Source organism: Lampetra planeri, chromosome 2 (assembly GCF_965212315.1).
Source record: "Lampetra planeri chromosome 2, kcLamPlan1.2.h2, whole genome shotgun sequence".
Classification (NCBI taxonomy): Eukaryota; Metazoa; Chordata; class Hyperoartia; order Petromyzontiformes; family Petromyzontidae; genus Lampetra; species Lampetra planeri.
This window is the reverse complement of record NC_136108.1, coordinates 27,916,011-27,936,146: the sequence shown is the minus strand read 5'-3', so window position 1 is coordinate 27,936,146 and position 20,136 is coordinate 27,916,011. Positions and strand designations below refer to the sequence as shown.

Sequence of the window (20,136 nt, the reverse complement as noted above, 5' to 3'; positions counted from 1 at the left end):
AGGAGCAGACCAATAGACTGGAGTCAGGAGTGTGGTGCTGGAACAAACAGAGGGCCCAGGTGTGAGCTCGGGCCTAATTTAAGCAATGAGTCAACCGCTGACTAGGATTTGAATTCAAGGCCTTTCAAATGGCAGTGGAGCACTCAAACCATATCACTACCCAGGTGGATATTATACATTATGCACATATATTGTTTATATTAACATAGTTACAATGGTGCTATATGTTCTAACAAATAGTATTAGATGAGTCATGCACGTCATGTGAATGTACATATGGACACCCAGCAAGGGTAAAGCATGGTATAAAAGCTTAGTGAGAGACAACAAAGACTAATTTTTCACTCAATCTTCAAGCGGTGCTATATGTTCTAACAAATAGTATTAGATGAGTCATGCACGTCATGTGAATGTACATATGGACACCCAGCAAGGGTAAAGCATGGTATAAAAGCTTAGTGAGAGACAACAAAGACTAATTTTTCACTCAATCCTCAAGCGCTGTAACTTTAAACCCAGGTGCCAATTTTCCAAGGACATTAAATCCACTGCAAATTGCTTTTTTCAAAAAGAAATTACTAACCACAAAACCAATGCATGGGAATGAAATACAATGGCTTCCTCTTCGATGTCGGCTGGACATCTTAAAAGAGGTGGGATTATCCACACCTCAACCGACCCACAAAGGACCACCCTGTCAACTGACCGGTGAACTCATTTGTTATGCTGGGTGGACAGAAGCGCATGGGGTGGGAGGGAATTGAAAAAACGTGCCAATTGTTCCAACCGCCATACGGACTGTCAAAATCAAACCGGTGGAACTCTCTATCGCGCGAGCCCAGAGTGTGCTCACCGAAATACCACAGACAAAATCTTGACTTAAAGCTTTCCTGACTGCAGGAATTCATATTCTTTGGGTCTTTCGGTAAAGTCACGTAGATAGGTTCAAAGAAAATCTACGCGACTTTACCGGAAGACCCAAAGAATACACCACAGCCAGTGGTGGAAATGGGGCCCAAATGCCTCATAACGCCTTGGTCGGAGTGAAAATTTGAACTCGACTGTGTTCCCGAAGGAATCAAGGATTCATATGTTTTGTTTTACTCACAGACAGACCCCTAGACTAACAGAGAAACCCACAACCACGCACAGACACCCAGAGACAAGCACAGACACCCAGAGACACGCACAGATACCTAGAGACACGCACAAAGACAAAGACACGCACAGAGACATACAGACACGCACAGAGACCTACAGACACGCCGAGAGACCCACATACATGATCAAAAACCCACAGACACGTACAGCAACCCACAGACACATACAGAGATCCACAGAGACAGAGACCCACAGACACGTACAGCAACCCACAGACACATACAGAGATCCACAGAGACAGAGACCCACAGACACGTACAGCAACCCACAGACACATACAGAGATCCACATAGACAGAGACCCACAGACACATACAGCAACCCAAAGACACATACAGAGATCCACAGAGACAGAGACCCACAGACACGTACAGCAACCCACAGACACACACAGAGATCCACAGAGACAGAGACCCACAGACACATACAGCAACCCAAAGACACATACAGAGATCCACAGAGACAGAGACCCACAGACACATACAGCAACCCACAGACACACACAGAGATCCACAGAGACAGAGACCCACAGACACGTACAGCAACCCACAGACACACACAGAGATCCACAGACACAGAGACCCACAGAGACAGAGACCCACAGACACGCACAGCAACCCACAGACACATACAGAGATCCACATAGACAGAGACCCACAGATACACACAGAGATACACAGACACAGAGACCCACAGAGACAGAGACCCACAGACACGCACAGCAACCCACAGACACATACAGAGATCCACAGAGACAGAGACCCACAGACACATAGAGAGATCCACAGACACAGAGACCCACAGACACATACAGAGACCCACAGACACATACAGAGATCCACAGAGACAGAGACCCACAGACACGTACAGCAACCAACAGACACACACAGAGACCCACAGACACACACAGAGACCCACAGACTCACACAGAGACCCACAGACACGCACAGAGATCCACAGACACACACAGAGATCCACAGACACACAGAGACCCACAGACACACACAGAGACCCACAAACACACACAGAGACCCACAGACACGCACAGAGATCCACAGACACACACAGAGACCCACAGACTCACACAGAGATCCACAGACACGCACAGCAACCCACAGACACACACAGAGACCCACAGACACATACAGCAACCCACAGACACACACAGAGATCCACAGACACACACAGAGACCCACAGACACACACAGAGACCCACAGACACGCACAGAGATCCACAGAGACAGAGACCCACAGACACGCACAGCAACCCACAGACTCACACAGAGACCCACAGACACACACAGAGACCCACAGACACACACAGAGACCCACAGACACACACAGAAACCCACAGACTCACACAGAGATCCACAGACTCACACAGAGACCCACAGACACACACAGAGACCCACAGACACACACAGAGACCCACAGACACACACAGAGACCCACAGACACACACAGAGACCCACAGACTCACACAGAGACCCACAGACACGCACAGAGACCCACAGACTCACACAGAGACCCACAGACACGCACAGAGACCCACAGACACACACAGAGACCCACAGACACACACAGAGACCCACAGACACGCACAGAGACCCACAGACTCACACAGAGACCCACAGACACGCACAGAGACCCACAGACACACACAGAGACCCACAGACACACACAGAGACCCACAGACACGCACAGAGACCCACAGACACATACAGAGACCCACAGACTCACACAGAGACCCACAGACACGCACAGAGACCCACAGACACACACAGAGACCCACAGACTCACACAGAGACCCACCGACACGCACAGAGACCCACAGACACACACAGAGACCCACAGACTCACACAGAGACCAGAGACACGCACAGAGACCCACAGACACGCACAGAGACCCACAGACACACACAGAGACCCACAGACTCACACAGAGACCCACAGACACGCACAGAGACCCACAGACACACACAGAGACCCACAGACACACACAGAGACCCACAGACTCACACAGAGACCCAGAGACACGCACAGAGACCCACAGACACACACAGAGACCCACAGACTCACACACAGAGACCCACAGACACACACAGAGACCCACAGACACACACAGAGACCCACAGACACGCACAGAGACCCACAGACACACACAGAGACCCACAGACACGCACAGCAACCCACAGACACACACAGAGACCCACAGACACGCACAGCAACCCACAGACACACACAGAGACCCACAGACACACACAGAAACCCACAGACACGCACAGAGACCCACAGACACACACAGAGACCCACAGACACGCACAGAGACCCACAGACACACACAGAGACCCACAGACACGCACAGAGATCCACAAAAACAGAGATCAACAGACACAGAGACCCACAGACACAGAGATCCACAGAGATGCACAGCGAAGCTCCTCCTCCCCAGATCTAGTGGGGGTGGGGTGAATCATTTGAGTTCCACCAGTAATTTCTTCCCACTTCCAGCCCTGACCACAGCAGCATCAGATGCTTGCTGCAGCGTTCTTATTCCCAAGTCTCCCTTGCAGGATGGACTCACAGTCTCAATGCGTCCTGACCATGTCTAAAGGTCAGTCTAAAACCTGAAACTAGTGACGCATCCACCTATAGCTGATTCCTGTAGGAATTGGGACATGCTTGGATAGAGTTTCAAATGTATCCCTTCGTAGGGAGGAAGGGTTTTATCCAGGTATGTTGGTTTCCTTCCACAAACAGAAAACACCGCTTTTTTTTTTTTACAAATAAATTGTCAAATGCAAATTTACTAACTACAAATGCCTTCACAATGAGTAGTGAGTCTACGTGAGGCTGTCCTGGCTAGACAAACAACAATAATAATAATACTACAACTAAATTTCGATTTAAAGCTTTCGTGACTGCAGGGATTCATCTTCTTGGTTCTTTCGGTAAAGTCACGTAGAATGGAAATAATAAAATAAATAAAAATAAAACATAATAACATAATTCTCACGACGTATCGGCCACAACGCAAGCAGCCGTCCTCAGGTGGAGAACAGGTCTGTCGGGGAGACAGACCTGTATAATAATAATTCTCGACAGACCTGTTCTCCACCTGAGGACGGCTGCTTGCGTTATGGCCGAAACGTCGTGAGAATAATTTGATAATGTTTCACTTTTATTTATTTTATTATTATTATTTTATTTCCATTCTACGTGACTTTACCGAAAGAACCAAGAAGATGAATACTACAACTATCGTATTTTTCCAAGTCGACGCATCTCAATGCTTCAATGTTCAGCAGCACTTCTTTCTAAATGGTGGCCCTGAGCCAGTGGTGGAAATTCCACATTCATATGATGGGGGCCAGCAAAACCCGAACAGCCACTGTTGAGATTTCCTACATTAAATGGAACTTGTTTTATCGACCCACACGATGATAGCCATACAACAAACATGACCGTATTTCAGCAGCAGTGATACAACCCCAACATTTAGTCATTCCATCCTTTGCAGCACCTTGTTAATTTATATATATTTTTGTTACACTTTCCAATATAAGCTTGCAACAAAATTAAGTTGGCTTGTTTGATGGTAAAAAAAAAATACAATTCATATTGCAGTGTCTGCCTGTGGCCGAGACAGTCCCACAGAAACATGTTCTTCTGCAATGAGTAAATGAGTTTTAAATGAATGCAGACACATTGCCTTACAGTGGGCTCCAAAAAAAGTGTGCTTTTAAAACGTCACTGCCACCTGCCAGCGCATGCATGACAATACAGCAAGGCAAGCTGCTTATTTGTTTCCCAATGTCATTTGTTCGCGCAAGAAAGCCACTTTCGTGCGCCTGTGTCGGGGTTTTATACAATAACTTAGGGATTAATAAGCATACACGTGATGATGATTCGTGCAGTGCGTTAAATATATTTATTTGTGATGTCAATGTCCTCATTTGTTTACTTATCTCGACCAGTTTTTTGGGGTTCGGAGTCAAAATCGTTGTTTTTATTTGGTAAAAGAGGACAATGAGGAGTGATGGCATGGACATTGTTTTACGTGATGGCCTCCCCAAAGCCATGAACCAATTGAAAAACGACTATGTTTACTGCCTTATAATTAGCAGTCTCAAGTACAAAGAATGACATTATATCCGTGGCAGTCAATGCCTTCACACAAATTGTGATGCAAAACTTGCAAACTATACCTAATTTGTTTATTTTGGTAAAAATCACGTAGGTATAAAATAAATCACGACGTTTCGATTGCAACACAAGCAATCGTCATCAGGTGGAAAAACCACAGTAATATTTTTTTTTGCTGAAGTGGGAGAGAGAACTGCCGTGCTAGAAGGTTATATAGGTAAGAAAGGGGGGAGGGGCAAGGGGGGAGAGAGAGGGGGGGGGGCTGCGGGGACGCTAGGAGAGGGACGTGAGGCTGGGGGGGGGGGGAGAAGTGGGCGGGGCTGGAAGTGGGAGGCCGAGAGAGCAGGGAATGGAGGGGGAGTTAACTCGGAAATAAGTAATTTTTTTTTAGAAAACACGCTCTAATCAAATGTACCGTACGAGTAATGGCAGAACTCCACGACTCCAGGAAGTGGCCCCGAAGCTTGCCATAACGTAAGGGACCGTGGTCAATTACAACCAACGTCAGTTGAGCGTGGACAATTAGACCCAAGCCGAAACATAAAATATAAAAAAGAATGTTTAATAATACTTTTTTTTTTATTACAGAATATAGTATTGTCATCAGTATGACATAAGTATACCAAGTTTGCAGTCAATACTACATTGGGAAGTGGGTTCAAATTGAGTTACAAGATTTGAGGATACAACAACAGACAGAGTTAATAGAAAGCGTGTAAAATAGACTAGTACCCGGCAGATATGATAGACAACAACCATAAAGCAGTTAGGGTTTTACCCGGTTAATAACATCCTTCCAATGATTGCTCAATTTGTATCCATCTTCTCGGTTGAAGTTATGTCTATGTTTATATATCTGGATGGCTTCATGAACAACCCTTTGAAAGTTGCCCGAAGGTTTGCAGAGTACCTTGGTCTTGGAAAAAAAATATCATGCGAGCCCACAGCGTTATAACAATGGTCAGCTACGGCAGAGGTATTGGTTCTGCCGTGTTTCAGATCTGCCTTGTGTTCGTGGACACGGTCCGAGACATGTCGTTTCGTTTCCCCGATGTAACTGCTGCCGCAGACACAACTGAGTTTGTAGACTCCAGGGTATTGCATGTCAGGAATGACATCCTTCACAGATGGGATTAAGTCACGGATTTTGTGTACTGTATTGAATCGGACCTGGATCTTGTGTTTGTTTAAGATTTCGGAAATATTTTTGGTAACGCCTGCGATGTATGGTAACATGATGGTTTTGATTGGCTTCTCAGGGCGTTGTTTCTCCATGGTTGGAGAAACAGCTTTGCGAATAATGCGGTCCGAGTACCCATTCATCTTGAGGGCCTGGTGTACGTGTTCCAGTTCACTGGCTAGGTGGTGTTGGTCGGAAATGCAGTGGGCCCTATGGTGTAGTATTTTGATAAGGGAATTTATCTATGCCGGATGGTGGTGTAAATCACGTTTCAGATACAACATTTTTTTGGGTGGATTTCCTGTAGACAGAGTGTCCCACCGAGCCGTCAGGTCTCTTCTCAAACAAAACATCCAGCAAAGGTAGCTTACAATCCTTCTCCACTTCCATGGTGAATTTGATGGATGGGTGTATGGAATTGATGTGGTTGAGAAATTGGTTCAAAGCTGGCAGGCCATGTGACCAAATGACGAAAGTGTCATCTACATATCTCTTCCACAAGGAAGTACGTAGGGTGGATGTCTGGATAGCATCTGTTTCAAATTTCTCCATGAAAACATTCGCTATCACTGGTGATAGGGAATGTTGACTTTTTCTGCCCCACCCCTCCTCTCTATATAATGCCTCGCCACAGAGGCGTTGTTCTGTGTGTCTCTCTCTCTGTGTCTGTGTTTTGTCTCTCTCTCTCTCTGTATGTCTGTCTCTCTCCGAACTTGCAATCTTTCACACCTGATGACGGTTGCTTGTGTTGCAATTGAAAACGTCGTGTATTCTATTATTTATTTTACTTTCTACATGACTTTACCGAAAGAACCAAGGAGTCTACATAATTTCTAGTGGCTCAGCGAAAAGGAAAGGGTAATTTGTGTCTGGACGGCAGGCGTTGTGAACGAGCACTCAACTAACAAATGGAATGTCTCGAATCTCAAACCTCAGTCGACAATCGGCTCAATAATAAAGTTCCATTTTGTCGGATATCAGCAGTCGTTGCTCTGCAGAGGGAGAGACCGAACCCCAACAGAGGGAATATGGCATTTCCAGCAACGGCTGAGGGATATCAGAAGAAATGAACACGGCCGGATGCTCATTAGAGCCGGAAGCTAATATTTTGCATTTATATTCTTTTGTTCTTTTGCATGCGAGGGAAACCACACGCATATGTAGTGCCGTAGATGGCCACGCTTACCGGCAGTGGTAGACGGGGCCCATCTGCAAGGGTACCCCGTACCGCCAGGGGAGGGGCTGCCGTGCAAGCCCAAGAGGGGAGGGGCTGCTGGGGGCTCAGGACCCCAGACAGCTAATCCGGTGTCTCACAAAGCTTACATTTCTGTGCGATCCACCAACAAACACCTACAAGCCACACTGAAAGAGTGAACCACTCACTCGTCTGAACAGATGGTGGGAGCAGTGGAATAGTCGCTGCTAATATAGATCCTTAGCGGTCACCTAAAATGGCTCAATTACCTAATTTACAGGAAGTCGAGACAACTCAACTTTGCTTCCGTCGGTCTAGGGGTTGTACCAGAATGTAAAAAAAAAGTTTCCTCCGCACAACGTTTTGCACATGCTGGACAAATTACACCCCGCACAAAAAAAAACCCTTGGGCACAAACGATAAAAGAGAAATACAATAAAAGCGGCAATTTCAGAAACTCACATTTTCAGAAACCGCCGCGTATTTCTCAAGAAAGTGTCACTGGGATTGGACAAAACCGCGTTCAATGTGATATTTATTCTGTTCACACATATTGACTGCAGTCCCTAAAGTGGAAGGAAAGTGTACTGCATTCGTTTAGGCGCAGCCTTGGCCCGTAGCTTGTGCCACTCACCAGTGAACGTTCCGTGAAACATGAGCTTTATGCCACGGGCAAGCATACTGGATTCATATTTTGAGGGAAGTACGATACATTCATCTTCTTGGTTCTTTCGGTAAAGTCACGTAGAAGGGAAATAATACAATAATAAAAATAAAACATAATAAAATACAATTCTCACGACGTTTCGGCCACAACGCAAGCAGCCGTCCTCACCTCAGGTGAAGAACAGGGCTGTTGGAACGTTGTCTTGTGGCTGAAACGTCGTGAGAATTGTATTTGACTATGTTTTATTTTTATTATTTTATTATTTCCCTTCTACGTGACTTTACCGAAAGAACCAAGAAGATGAATCCCTGCAGTGACGAAAGCTTTAAATCGAAATTTACGATACATTCATAACGTGTTATCTTTAACTTTATATTTACTTCATCAACCAAAATACTAATTGAACACGGGGAGCACTTCCACGGGCGACGCCGATTCACCCCCCACGTGTTCACGATAAATACCAAGTAAACAACCACAGCGCACTGCCCTGCGTGACAAACACGTCGCTCATTATCACAGCCGCACACAACGCCAACAAAAATGCGTTTCACTTTTACATTACACGCTGACAAACGTCTTTCGTCATTATGTTTGCGTGGAGAGTGACAATGAGGCCATTTTATGCCAAATGGTCGTGGAAGTTGCATTGTCCCCGACATGTTAATTCAGCTCTGCGATTAAATACATCTCACGACGTATCGCTTCGGCAATCGAGGCCAGATGCAATCGGCAGCAAAGGAAAGAGCAAGTAAAACTAAGTCACGAGCAGCAGTGCTCTATCGACTGCTTGGATGTAAGCCTTCCCCACCCCCGCCCCCCCCCCCCCAAGCCGTTACCATTCCTCACGGAGTCTTGAGATGCAACTTTACACGGAGCTTCCGCACATGCGCCCATTCATCCTTTTGGGCATGTTGCCCTCCTTTGGGTGAACTCCATTGTCAGAGTCTCAACCATCAACTCCCCATGTAGCAAGCGATGTGTCCTGCCCAAAGTCAATCGCTTAAAGTAACATGTTTAACATAACACAGTTGCGGCTTGGTATGGATATCTAAACAATAGGCTCACGAAGTCACATCACTCGGTGGAGTGGGGGGGGGGGCATTACGGAATACAATGAGGTCAAAGTGATCCACCAATTGGTGCTGGAACACAGCCATGTGCCACCACACCTGGCAATTCCGCAAGTTTCGCCTCCGATTAGCACGGTTGGCTACGTACGGTGCGAAAGAAGTTCAACATCCATACAAACATGCGTACATTAAAGCGCCTTCGCTAGGACACAGCACCCTGCCTGCAACTTGCAGCCTGCATGATCAGTGGGCGTAAAATCGAAACGCCTTATGGTTTTATACTGCAGCATGTACAAACGTTGGGCTAAATGTTAACTCTCTCTATCTCTCGCGCCTGGTAGGGAGCAGGTTATGGGTTCGATCCCGACCCCGACGCCTGTAAAATTTTAGCGTGCATGTTCTCCCCCGTGGTCACATTGATTTTTCCTCCGGCTATTCCCTCCACATTTAGAAACATGCGTCCAGAGTATTTGGCCGCTCTAACTTTCCACGCGATAAGCCACTTTGTCGAGCTGTCATTTGTGACAGCCAGGTCACTTCTGAAGAAGAGATAAACAGCTCAGCGGGCCATACCTGCTAAAATAAAATAAACAGTTTAGTCGTTTAGTTTAACACAGTGCCAGACAAACTACTGGCTGTGAGGCTGGGCAATCACGAGGCGACCATCTTGAGCTATATATTCTTAGATTTTCTGTAAAGTCACGTAGGTACCTAGGTGACTTTACCGAAAAAACCTAAGAATATGAATCCTTGCAGTCACGAAAGCTTCAAATCTAGAATCTTGAGCTCTGCTCGATCGCGAGCGGCAAAGGCGAACGTGGAGCCGGGCTACGCTCGTGCGGTGCGAACGAGACCGCCAACCGTTTCCCTTCTCGGAGCAGCTGATTAAGGTCTGCTTCCAACACCGCCCACCTCCCCCCCCCACCAACAAAGACAAAGATCCCCCCCATAGCCTTCACAGACTGCTGAGGCAAGTGCGGCTAGAGAGTAGCACATATGATGGCCGTCACGGCACATGAGGCCGAGTCGACCTAGGCGAGGACCAGGACCAATTCAGATCATCATCAGCGGCGTTGGTGGCCGTGAGCGGAGGAATCGAACTCCGGTCGCCGGGTTCGTAGCAGAGCGCTCTAACCGTTGCACCACCCCCCCCCCTATCCCCCGCCACCCACCCTAGCATTTCACCCCACTGCAGGAGCAATGTGAAAGGCAATTATAATCGGGTGACAGTCGCGCATGGGACAGAGGTTAAATTTGGCCCCTGGGTATAAATTACCGCGCTTGCTTCTGCTGCCGCCGTCAGGAAAGAGAGGAACCGCAGAGGCGGCTGCGGTAACAAGGAGCGCGTCACGCGAGAAGTTGGGGCCAAGCTCTGGTGGCTTTGCATTCGTCTGTGTGTGAGTCCATGTGTGTGTCTTTGTCTCCGTCTGTGTGAGTGTCCATGTGTGTGTCTTTGTGTCCATCTATGTGTGTGTCCAAGGTGCACATGGCCTGGCACAAGCGTCGTGGTGACGTCACCGCCACTTAGTGGCGAATGGCGGTTGTTGTTGTTGTTGTCTTTGTCTCCGTATGCGGTGGCGCAGTGGTTAGCGCATTGCGCTATCGTCTTGCCAGGAGTTCAATTCCCGCTCGCGGCCAATGCCAGTGATGATTATCTGAACCAGTCCTGGGCGTCTGCTAGGTCAACTCAGCCTGAAATGAGCACCTGGTGCGGTGTTTAAACATCACCACTGGGGACACAAAGGCGGCCGGGCGTGGTGTTGGCCACCTACCCCTTCGTGTGCCGTGCCGGCCTTCTTAGGTGCTACTCGCTAACAGCACTTGCCCCAACAGTCTGTTCGGGCAATACGGGGGATCTTTGTAGACAGTACAGGGTTGTTGGCATCGCAGAGAGCACAGTGCACTACAACATAACGAATCTGCGTTAAATTCCTGGCAAAAACACATCACAAGCACAGTGGCAACTGTGATCTAATCCTGGCTTGGGAATATCCTAGGATGACTCGGCCTTAAATTGACGGCTTTATTCAGGTACGTGATTTTTGCGTACATCAGTGCTGGTAACAGAGGTGGATGGTCATGGTATTATAAACACAATTCTCTTACATGCTCCACGCTGCCCTTTATAGATGCTCGCGAACAACACTTGCGCCTACGTGAGGTTGAATGGGGCATCTTTGTGTTTTGTGCGTTGGGAAAATACAACACCTCCAACTGGACGGTAAATATTGCTAAATGGTGCAACGCACTCTTTTTCTTCGTGTGGGGAAATGCAAAATGGGGGAGGGGGGGGGTCAAAGAGGGAATTGGAAATAGGCGAGAGGGAGGAAAAGTGAGTGCTGAGAGCTGACAGAGTTTAGAGAGAGACAGGGAGGATGGGGGAGAGGCGTGGGTGCAGGAGGGGATGAGAATAGGCAGAGGCATGCATCACGGGTAGTGTGTGTGTGGGGGGGGCAGCGTGGGAAACATTGGCACGGTGAATCAGGACGGAAATTGGTGGGTTGGGACTTTGAGAGTGGCCGCGGGGTTCCCGGCGAGGTTGGGAGTGAGTGACAGAAAGTGGCGGTGGTGGCGGCAAACGGTGCAACTTTCTTACCGTGTAGATGATGAGGCACAGCATTCCGGCCAGCGTCAAGGTGCTTATGGAAAAGGCCAACGCGTCCACACCATCTGCGATGAGCAAGCGCGCGCACGCACACACGCAGTCGCACAGAGTGCATACACACACGAACACAAATGCTTCCGTGAGCGATCTAAATGGGTACACGGGACACATTCACACAGGTCTAAACACGCAGACACAATAAACAGATTGCCAATGCACACAGTATCCACGTGAGCAGACACACGCATGCACACAAGGATATATACACGGACACACGCACTCAAGCAGACACATTTACAGGTATACATCTATTTACGTAAGTACACTAAAGATACGATCACAGAGACCTGCATATGCACAGAAACAAAAATATAAATGCAGACACACATGCATAGCTATCAGATGCACCGCCATATATTCACACAAACACACATTCCGTACTCGCAAAGAATATATGTTCAAATATTGAATGTATGGACCATTGTGTATGAGAAGAGTAGCATAATATGTAATTTACAAAGTGAAACAAGAAGCTGAAACGGAGATGAGATAGGGCACCTAGCTAGGACACCACATGACAGGTTGGCAAAATGAACAACGTAGCAGAGGCTCGTGGGAGGTGAATGAGATGGCTCGAGGAGAAGGGAGATGATTTGGAGGGCACTGGATGGAAGTGGGCAGAGTTTGTGAAGAGTGGGAGACATTGGAGGGGAGGCCCTTTGGCCATGAATGAGAAGTGAACGGCCAAGCAAGAAATGAAACTTCTCTCCGAGATCTCTCCTGCTTCTAAATAAGGGTGAATTACTGCCACTGCTGTTCATCTGACGGGCGATGACGTGGCTTGGAGTTCGTCGTGCCAAGAAGGTTAAGAGTTCAACATCCTGGTCCAAGGTTGACGCAGAATATCATCGTTCCTCCAGAGCCAATAATAAAGCACAGCATTTTATCTCATGAATTCACATTAACATGCATACACGCACCCACTCAGTTGTACAAATGTGCAATGCAAACGCATCAACACAAGCGCCTACACACACGTGCGTAATTATTGTATGGGTATAAGGTGTCATCTGTCTCTGTTGCTCAAGCAACCACAATGTTACGGGATGGAATTTTATACACTAATTGAATAACCTGATGAGACACTGCCTTGGCAATGCTAGTCGGTTCATTTAAGTTCGCTTTTAATTTCAATTTAAAATCTCAGCTCTGCGAACTGTGCACGCACACGCATGCACACGCACAGCCAAAGAATCCCGTATAGCCTCATAGACTGCTGGGGCAAATGCTGTAAATGAGCACCTACCAGTGCTGACTATTTATTTCCCAGGCTAGGTATTAATTTAAGGTGGAGTTAACCTAGGGGAAGGCCAGGATATGTTCAGATAGCATTTTCCACTGATGTCATCCATGGCAAAGAATTAAACCCGGGCCACTAGAATCATAGCAGATTGTACGAACCACTGCACTTCCACACAGAGACAACGATCGCCCTGGGCGTTAGCCATATAGACTGTTGGGGCAAGGCCCAATGGAGTGTACCTATTAAGGCCGGCATGGCAAATGCGAATGTTGTGTGGCCATAACCACGGTGTTTAAAGATCGCCCCGGTGCTGATGTCTATACACTGTGCCAAGTACTCGTTTAAGACGGCGGAGTCAATCTAGGCAAAGCCCCAGACAGGTTCAGATCCCCCTTGTCACTGATTTTAAGACATATCCGGGAATGGAACTTGCTCCGCAGGGTTTGTAGCACAGCGCGCAAACCAAGCGACATAACGGAGGTGAGTCACCATTCCAGGCTCTTCTCCGACACAAGAAGAACCATAACAAACGAACTGGTAAACCTCAACATTCATAATTTAATATGTGCACCTCACTTTTAATCACCTAATGACACTAATTGGAAACTATTTGCATAGCTGGTAAGTCTAATTAATTAGGAATCGTAAAGGTTATTTCTGTCTAGATAGAAATATGCACAATTACAATTTGTTTTTATTATACAGAGACAAGACGATATAAGTGAACCAACAGATTATTTGCATCCTTGAACAAGCGGCAAAAATTCCACATTTCCATGGTGAGGCAGGGAAGAATTTAAAAGATAATTATCAATGTTGATTGATTGGCTGCAAAGTGGTACCACCAATGTTATCCACCTCAAAGGAATCATAGGCCAAGTCAGTAACTGACTGGGACTTGACATCGTGACATCCCGATTGCGAACACCTCCTATAAGTATGCAGTAAATACAACGCAAGTGTGAAGATAGAGTACAGATGAGGCATGTGCTCTCCATTTTAGAATCAGGAAGTGTTGAAAAAAATCAGGCTTCGCTACGTAATTTGGAACGATTCCAGAATGTTTTATTGTTCGCGTCGGTTAACGTCGCCATCGTCAGCAGGAGGGCATCCGCGCCGCCTTGGCACGTGACGCGGAAGTGACTTTGGAACGTCTGAGCAAAGATCTGAAATTGTCCCCTAAAAATAATCAAAAAAAAACCTGACAATTTGTTGGATACAAAACTCACCCCTGCATATGCTCGCGTGCATGTACGAATTATAAGCAGGAATTGTAAAAAGATATATATAAGAGAGGTGACGCTGGTCTGCAGATATACGCATACAAACACACATTTGCACACCTATTCATGTTTTGACAAGTAATTTGTAGCACTCGCTGAGCAAATAAAGACAAAGATCCCCCGTATAGCCTTAACAGACTGTTGGGGCAAGTGTTGTTAGCGAGCACCTAGGAAGGCCGGCACGGAACACGAGGGGGTGGGTGACCAGCACCACGCCCGGCCGCCTTTGTCTTCCTAGTGGTGATGTTCGCACACCGCACCAGGTACTCATTTGAGGCTGAGTCGACCTAGGGGAGGCCCATGACCGGTTCAAATAATCGTCACCGGTATTGGCCGTGAGCGGGAATCGAACTCGGGTCGCCGGGTTCGTAGCGCAGCGCGCTAAGCGCTACACTGCCGCTCCCACTCGCTATGCATACATACACAGGGTGACACACACACATGGGGCCTCAATGTTTGAGACGCTGCGTATTCACTGCGACAAACATCAGCGGTTTACGATGCATCACGTACACACAGTCGGTATTCTTGTTGGTAAAAGATTGCAACAGGAAACCACGCGTGTTTCAACATGCGTGTTATATACCATCACCATTATCATCATCATCATCATCTCTATGAACATCACCATGTGGATAAAGTGCACGTGGTGAGGATATGGATGTGCTTAATTCTGTTTGAATCACTGTATGCAGTTGGTATTCGGAATGAGCTGTTAGTTTGAAATGAACGTAGAGGCAATCCCCGGATTACGGAAGGCCTGACTTTACAGAAATGCTCAAATAAATCGTGTTAAAAAAAAAAATTCAACGTGGGGAAATGTTTGCGATAGTTACACAAGCGCAAGGAGTGTGGCGCTGCGAGGTCGCGGATGAATACCGGGAAAACGCCGCCTTCAGCGAGCCCGAACTTCACGAGGACTATGCTAAATGGAATTTGTTGAAGCGTGACGTAATTATTTTAATTTTGTAGCACACAGAACTGATACAGTACTGAGGGAAAACGAACTAGTAATCGGGTAGGGGAGGCACAACTATTTCCGGCCATGGGATTTTATTGTTGATTTTGGGGAGGGAAATTGTTCAGTTTCCGACATACGGAAAATTCGGGTTACGGTTCTTCGGAACCTAACCCTTCCATAACCCGGGGACTGCCTGTATGTTGAACCTCTTTCGCACCGTACGTAGCCAACCATGCTAATCGAGAGGTCTACAACACAGGAAACCAAACTGACAGCGAGGACAGAGACCCGCCAAAGTGGACGTCCCATCGGTCCAGCCACGTTGACCGACTTCCTCGACTTCCTTGCCCCCGGGATCGAGCCCAGGTCAAAGTGTGTCGCTGCTCAAACGAGCCCTGGGGGGAGACGCTGGTCTCTGTCGTCAACCATCTGGCGGTATGGTGAAGATTCCATAATTCCCGCGTGCTAAAAGGTCAGTTCGTGAGAGAAAAATATACTGTTGTCCCCAGAGGAGTTATGGGCAAAGTTCACCCCCCGGGTTGTCAGTCAAATCCTCTAACCACTGTGCCACCTGGCCAGGTTACCCGGAGGATTAAGGATGCTTTAATTGCACTTTTTAAGCAATAACATTTTGGCTTGAGGAATCGTGATTGTGTGTGTGTGTCTGTTTGTATGTCTGTCTGTTAAGGCTATCCGAGAGATCTTTGTCTTTGCATGTCCATGCGGGTGGTAGCACGCTCGCGCTACAAACCCGGCGACCCGAGTTCGATTCCCACTCATGGCCAACACCAGCGACGATTATCTGAATCGGGCCTGGGCCTCCCCTAGGTCGACTCAGCCTTAAATGAGTACCTGGTGCGACGTGTATACATCCCCATGAGGGAGACAAAGGCAGCCAGGCATGGTGCTGGCCACCCACCCCTTTGTGTGCCATGCCGGCCTTCATAGGCGATTGCTACCAGCACATGCCCCCAATGTCTGTTAAGGATGTAGGAGGTGACCCGAGATGGATTCCCACTCACGGCCAAAACAAGTGATACTTATCCAAAATGGTCCTGAGCTTCCGCCTATGTCGACTCAACCTCAAATGAGAACCTGGTGCAGTGTGTAATCATCGCCACGAGGAAGACAAAGGCAGCCAGGCGTGGTGCAGGCCACCCACCCCCTCGTGTGCCCTTGCCACCCTTCATTGGTGCTCGCTAACAGCATTTGCCTGAACAATTTGTGAAGGCGATACGGGGGATATTTGTCTTTGCCTTAGTATGTGTAAGATGTAGCATGGTGGATAGTATGGTTGCCGCGTGATGTGGCGCTACTACTATAAGTCATACGATATAAGATCCGCCAACCTTAATAGACACTCGCTGACATAACTTGCCCCAGCCATCTTTTAGGCTAACCGAAGGCTATTCGTCAACGCGTGTGTGTGTGTGTCTCCATATGAAGGAAATTTCCTTGCAGTCATCTTTCCTCGTTACCGGAAAGTGGCCGACAGGTTTTTGCAAACATTATTCAGAAATCGCGGTAAAAAAAAAAATCCAACAACAACAAACTGGTAAATAATTAAACAAGTGGGGTCTCGAGAGAGACTTTTACAATTGTTGCTTCCAGCCGTCGGGGCGAATGCTTTGCGTAACTCGAGGTAATTGCCTTGACAACGGGCATTCACAGTTCCCGCGGAAATCACTTTCAAAGTTTACGGAACACGATGAGATTTGTCAATTCAGGCGGTGGGTGTAACTGCCATTTCTTTGCCATGAAACGGAAATAAAAGTGAAATTAGCTTCACAAAAGCCGTACGTCACAGAGCCGTTTCCTCGTCCGTGGTGTGCTCGTAAAAGTGACAACGTAGAATGCTCTCAAGCAGAAGCACGAGCCTTTAAAATATATATAATGGTTTATTCGGATTAAATAGTGCCGAGTTTCAGCTTGGTAAAATTTATCTTAGTTTGGATAACATCTTCAAAGTACGCTAGTTTTAACTTGCAACAGATTTATGTTTAAATATTCATGGGAGAAAGTTTTTGGCCAAATTAATGCGTTCATAAGAACAAACTAAGTAGTCGGAAATTAAGTAGGCAGTACAACCGTAATTCAGCTGTAAAGTTAGCTGCAAAAAAGCACGTGTACAGTATATATACACACGCACACAAAAATGACAATGAAGTTGTCTTCATGGAAACACGTTTTGTTTCATGTATTAAATTCTTACCTCGTGCCTACTTTTTACTCTCGCTATTTCAGTAACAGTTCAAAACTAAACCGCAAAAACATGAATGAAGGGCATATCAAGAGAGTAACGTTTGCGAACTAATACTGTACATTATTCACCTAACCTAGTTTTGTAGTAATTCAAAATGTGATATCTTAATGGTGTATAAGTACGGTATATAACTTGTGTACATATGTATATGGCACTCCTTACACTCCACACACAATACCGCAATGGCTTGATATTGTGAACGAGCCGTACGGTACAATTAATGACAATATGCCACGTTGTTAGAGAAAGAAAAAAATAATCACCTGGAATTGCTTCGATCAAGGGTGTGCAACCCTAGTAGGTAAGTACACACAAGCATGCACACGTACGAATAGTCCACACTAAACACTGCAACAGCTGACAAAGCCTTAGCACTCACAGACAGAATGCTGGCGCTAAATAGAGTACAACTATTTTCACAAGCGCGGCCCCCCCGCTTTGCATTACGGCTCCCCGAGAAAATCTTTTAATCTTTTTTGGATCGCCAATGGTGGCCAGATGTTAACTACCTCGCCAGGTATACAGGAAGTCGTGGGTCTGATCCTGACCACGGCGGATGTATATTTGAAGTTTGCATCTTCTCTCTCCGTGGTCGCGAGGATTTTTCTCCGGGTCCTCCGGTTTTTCCCTCCGCATTTAGAATCAACATCACGCGTTTCGAGTATTTGGCCGCTATAAATTTCCACGTGATGATAATCCACTTCATTGGGCTATCATTTGTGATAGCCAGGTCGCTTCGGGGAAAAAGGAGCTATATATCTTCTTGGTTCTTTCGGTAAAGTCACGTAGAAGGGAAGTAATAAAATAATACAAATAAAACATAATAAAATAATTCTCACGACGTTTCGGCCACAACACAAGCAGCCGTCCTCAGGTGAAGACCAGGTCTGTCGAGGCGACAGCTATATAGCTCAGTGGGTCTTACATGGTATAATAAAATGGTTTAGTTTTAACTTTTTGCCGTGGAGGCAGAGTGCCGTTTTCCTCACAGCAACTCGCATGCCGATGCGGTGCAAATGCTAAAAACTGAGCAGTTGCGGTGGATCCGAACAATTTGGCTCCAGCAAAGACCAGAACACAAAGGGCCCAGCCACCTTGCCGTGACAAGCCGAGCGCTTCCTTGACAATTACGACGAACAAAACCGTCCCAACTCCCTTCCTCGAACGAGCGAGAAATTTCGCGTCGGCCAGCCGCAGTCTTTATCGGTGTCCCTCAGCCAGTGGTGGGAAATTCCACGTTCCTACAGCGAGGGTGAGTTCATCCACAGGACGATTTTTATTATATTTTAGAGCAGGGGTCCTCAAACTACGGCCCGCGGGCCACATGCGGCCCGCTGAGGACATTTATCCGGCCCATGGTCACTAATTGGGCTGCGCTTGTGAGCACTAATTGGGCTGCGCTGGTGAGCACTAATTGGGCTGCGCTGGTGAGCACTCATTGAGCTGCGGCGGTGGGCACTGATTGAGCTGCGGCGGTGGGCACTCATTGTGCCCACCGCACTGCGATCTGTGAACAAAACTGCAGGTGTAATTAACTTTTTAATGGCACTCGCACCAGTGTGAGCCTGGGGTAAAAGCGGAGTTCCCCCAATCAGACTGCATTGATGGGCAGTGCAGTCTGTATGTCTCTGTGTGGGCAAAGTTATTGCTGGTATATTGTTTTTGTAGCGCTGTATATATATTGGTATTTTACTAATAGCAATTTTGACTTCCTAGGAAACAATGATGTCAAGAAAGAGAAAAATTGACTCGGAGTGTAGGATATTCAAATAACAGTGGACTTATGATTACTTTTTCATGCAGTACAAGGAAAGAGCTGTGTGTCTGATATGCCAGAATATAGTGTCTGTGTTCAAAGAATACAATTTACATCGACACTATGAAACTCAACATAAAGATAAATATGATTGTTTGGTCGGAGAAGTGAGAAAAGATAAAAGATTAAAACTGAAAAATACATTAACAACTCAACAAAATACTTTTGTGAAGCAGAAGCAGATAAATATTTCATCACTGCAAGCAAGTTTTCAAGTTGCCAAGCTAATAGCGTGCACTGGCAGACCATTCGTGGAGGGAGAATTTGTTAAAGAATGCCTTCTTTCTGTTGCCAAAGAGATGTGTCCAGAGAAGGCCGATTTATTTAGTACAGTGAGTCTTTCAGGACCTACAATTACACGGAGGATTGAAGAAATGGGAGACAATTTGCATCAGCATTTGCAAAACTCCACAAAAAAACTTTCCTATTTTTCCTTGGCACTCGACGAAAGCAATGATGTTCGTGATTCTGCACAACTTCTAAT

General features: G+C 46.8%; 1 protein-coding gene across 2 annotated transcripts in view; it reads right to left on the bottom strand.

Moving 5' to 3' along the window:
• The window catches only part of LMBRD1 (LMBR1 domain containing 1), a 328,597-nt gene that overhangs the window by 195,540 nt on the left and 112,921 nt on the right, over positions 1-20,136 (bottom strand). For both annotated transcript variants that reach the window (XM_078611635.1, XM_078611644.1), the window contains exon 7: positions 12,018-12,091. In XM_078611635.1, coding sequence (XP_078467761.1) covers positions 12,018-12,091 — 74 coding nt within the window. The remainder of the gene's footprint in view (positions 1-12,017; positions 12,092-20,136) is intronic.